We start from the raw sequence: 2822 nt of genomic DNA, 5'->3' as shown, positions 1-2822 counted from the left end.
CGTGAGTTCCATGTTCCTCGCGAGCGTGGCTGCGTACTCTTCCAGGCGCTGCACCAGCCCGGCGCTGCCCGGGGAGCCTCCGGGGGCCCGCTGCCCCAGCGCAGCCCACAAGTCCCCGGTCTCTGGAGCGAGCAGTGCAGAGCCGGCCCACAGCAGATTCTGGGAGGAGGGAGGTGAAAGCGGGCCCAGCCAGGTAAGGACACGTGAGGGGGTGCCTGAGGGGTCTGGCCAGGTGCTTAGGGGGGCCCCAGTAGGCAGGGAGTAGGTCTGGAGTGGACAAGGTGGGAGAAAGAGCCCATGAGCTTCACTTCCCGGGGATCAGGAGGGGCCTGAGCTGGGGGGCAGGGGTCTGGGGCCAGGGAATCAGGAGCCCCGGGTGCGGCCCCACCTCATTGAAGTGGGCATCCTGTGTGGCTGTTAGCCCGAAGCCCTGCTGGCGGCTCTCAAAGGCCAGCAGGTGGGCCAGCAGGCGGGCAGTGACTCGGACGTCCTGGCTGAAGTAGTGGTCGGTGTGGCCGGTCACCTCCCGCAGCCTCTGAGCCAGCTTCTTGGCCTCCACCGTGTCCAGGACCGTCTTATTCAGCTCCAGGCCATCCAGCTGCCGGATAAAGAAGAAGAGGTCAATCTGTGGTCTCTTGGGCCTTTCTCAAAAGCCTCATGGGAAGAAGGGTTTGGCCAGATTAAAGGACTACACAGAAAAGCCCAGGATGTCAAGGGCTGGGGCATGATGTGTAGGGCCCGCCACGGGCCTGGGGAGACGGGCCAGGGCCACTGCTGGGGCCAGTCTCGTGTGCAGGACAAGGTGCAGGCAGTCTCACCAGCAGATTGAGTTCTCGGAAGGCTGGGGAGGTACAGTTGAAGAGGTCAGGCTCCAGCCAACCCCGGTCCTCGTCGCACAGCCGCACGGCCGCACCTGAAAGCAGGTGACCCTCGATCAGTCCTGGGGCCTGGACCCCTTCACTGAGGAGGCAACCACAGCACCCTCCTCTACCCCAGAGGAAGCTCTGATGCAGGGACCAGGGAGTAGGCATCCATGGCTGCACCCCAGGATGGAGAAGACCCAATCCCCAGCCCAGATGGGCCCCAGGCGCTTATCAGTCAATTCCTAGAGGTCTGGGGACCATTTCGAACAGCCATGACATAAAGGAGAACACAAGGGCGGGACTGTGTGTGTGTGCTAGTCGCTCAATCGTGTCTGACTCTTTGCGACCCCATGGACTGCAGGCCACCGGGCTCCTCTGTCCTTGGGGATTTTTCCAGGCCAGAATACTAGAGTTGGCTGCCATGCCCTCCTCCAGAAGATCTTCCCCACCCAGGGATCGAACCCAGGTCTCCCACACTGCAGGTGGATTCTTTACCAACTGAACCACCAGGGAAACCCAAGAATACTGGAGTGGGTAGCTTATCCTTTCTCCAGGGGATCTTGCTGACCCAGAAATCAAACCAGGTCTCTTGCATTGCAGGCGGATTCTTTACCAGCTGAGCTATCAGGGAAACCCTGTGTGTGTGTGTGTGTGTGTGTGTGTGTGGGTGCATGTGCACCCAAACACACAAGCCAATGCTCTCACCTACACAAAAGTAGATGCTGTGTGACCCAGGACAAACACACAGACACACAATGCTCCCCCTCTCTCTTTCACACACACACACAGACATCCAGGTTTTCCAGTAGAATTTTGTGACCAAAATAGGGTGGGGATCAAAATTCCCACACAAAATTCAACTTCCCCAAAGACTTTGCTGCCATCTCTCTCTAATCTGTGAGACTGGAATGAAAGTTGAATGAAATTGACCTGGCCCTTAAGAGAGCTTGTCGCCACCAGCAAGAGGAACACTGACTTCAACGCAGAGACCCCTTCCCAAAAGACAGACATAGACACGTGCGCAGGCACAGGGAAACACGCACAGGAGCATGCACACGAGACAGCTTTGGTCCAGCCGTGGTGGGGACCTCAAGCAGCGGGGAGGGTTCTGTAAGGACCTCAGGCAACGGAGAGGAATCTGTGGGGTCCTCCAATGGAGGGCAGAGGTCTTTCAAGACCTCAGGCAGTAGAAAGAGGCCTGCAGGAAGCTGAGGAACTGAGCAGGAGTCTACAAGGACCTTAGGAAGTGTGTATGTGGGGAAGGGCCTCCAGGGACTTCAAGCAATTGGGAGGAGCTTTTAGAGACCTCAGGCAGTGGAGAGGGGTCTGCAGGGACTTCAGGCAGCAGGAGGGGTCTGCAAAAGCTCTGGCAGTGGGAGGGGGCAGCGCACCTGAGCAAACACGTACCCCTTACCTGCACCCCGCAATCCTGCCCAGAAGCCAAGAGAAACAGACGGAGGCTCAATGAGGGTCAAGGGGAGGGAGCCAGAGCCACGAAGAGGTAACGAGGGACCAATGTCGCCCCCCACCCAGCTCCCACCTCTTGGCAGGAACAAGGCCAACCAACTCAGGAAAAGAGGTGGCTCTAGCGGTCAGAGGACAGGCCAATCGCCACCCTCAGCAATGTGCCTGTCCCCCACGTACTCACCTAGGGCCCCCCGAGGACAGGGCACTGAGGCTAAGATGCCAAACTTGGTCTGCGGCCACCACACACCAGACCTCAGGGACTTGGGGCAGGCGTCATAGAGCACTAGGGAGGAAGAAGACAGTGAGGCAGGCAGCCAGGGGTTGGGGCCAGGGATGGCCGCATCCGCTGACCCCTCACCTACCCCAGGCCCACTGCCTACCACTCTGCTGCTGGCCTCAGGAGAGCTGGCCCATCAGATTCTGTGACAGGCCATCAAAATACTTGGGGCCAATGTGGGAGCCCCTGGGCAGCACAAGAAGCCATCCAGAGCC

At 59.2% G+C, this 2822-nt stretch overlaps 1 protein-coding gene across 1 annotated transcript in view; it reads right to left on the bottom strand.

Annotated features, from left to right (window-relative positions):
* CELSR3 (cadherin, EGF LAG seven-pass G-type receptor 3) overlaps positions 1-2822 on the bottom strand; it is a 26160-nt gene that overhangs the window by 10408 nt on the left and 12930 nt on the right. The window contains exons 17-20 of the mRNA XM_010851899.1: positions 2512-2613; positions 819-913; positions 389-598; positions 1-159 (exon numbers count right to left, since the gene is read on the bottom strand). The exon at positions 1-159 is cut by the window's left edge and continues 22 nt beyond it. Of these exons, the coding sequence (XP_010850201.1) occupies positions 1-159; positions 389-598; positions 819-913; positions 2512-2613 (566 nt within the window). The remainder of the gene's footprint in view (positions 160-388; positions 599-818; positions 914-2511; positions 2614-2822) is intronic.

The sequence above is a fragment of the Bison bison genome, unplaced genomic scaffold, assembly GCF_000754665.1.
Source record: "Bison bison bison isolate TAMUID 2011002044 unplaced genomic scaffold, Bison_UMD1.0 scf7180017864304, whole genome shotgun sequence".
Classification (NCBI taxonomy): domain Eukaryota; kingdom Metazoa; phylum Chordata; class Mammalia; order Artiodactyla; family Bovidae; genus Bison; species Bison bison.
The sequence above is the reverse complement of the archived record's forward strand: the minus strand, read 5'-3'. Positions and strand labels throughout refer to the sequence as shown.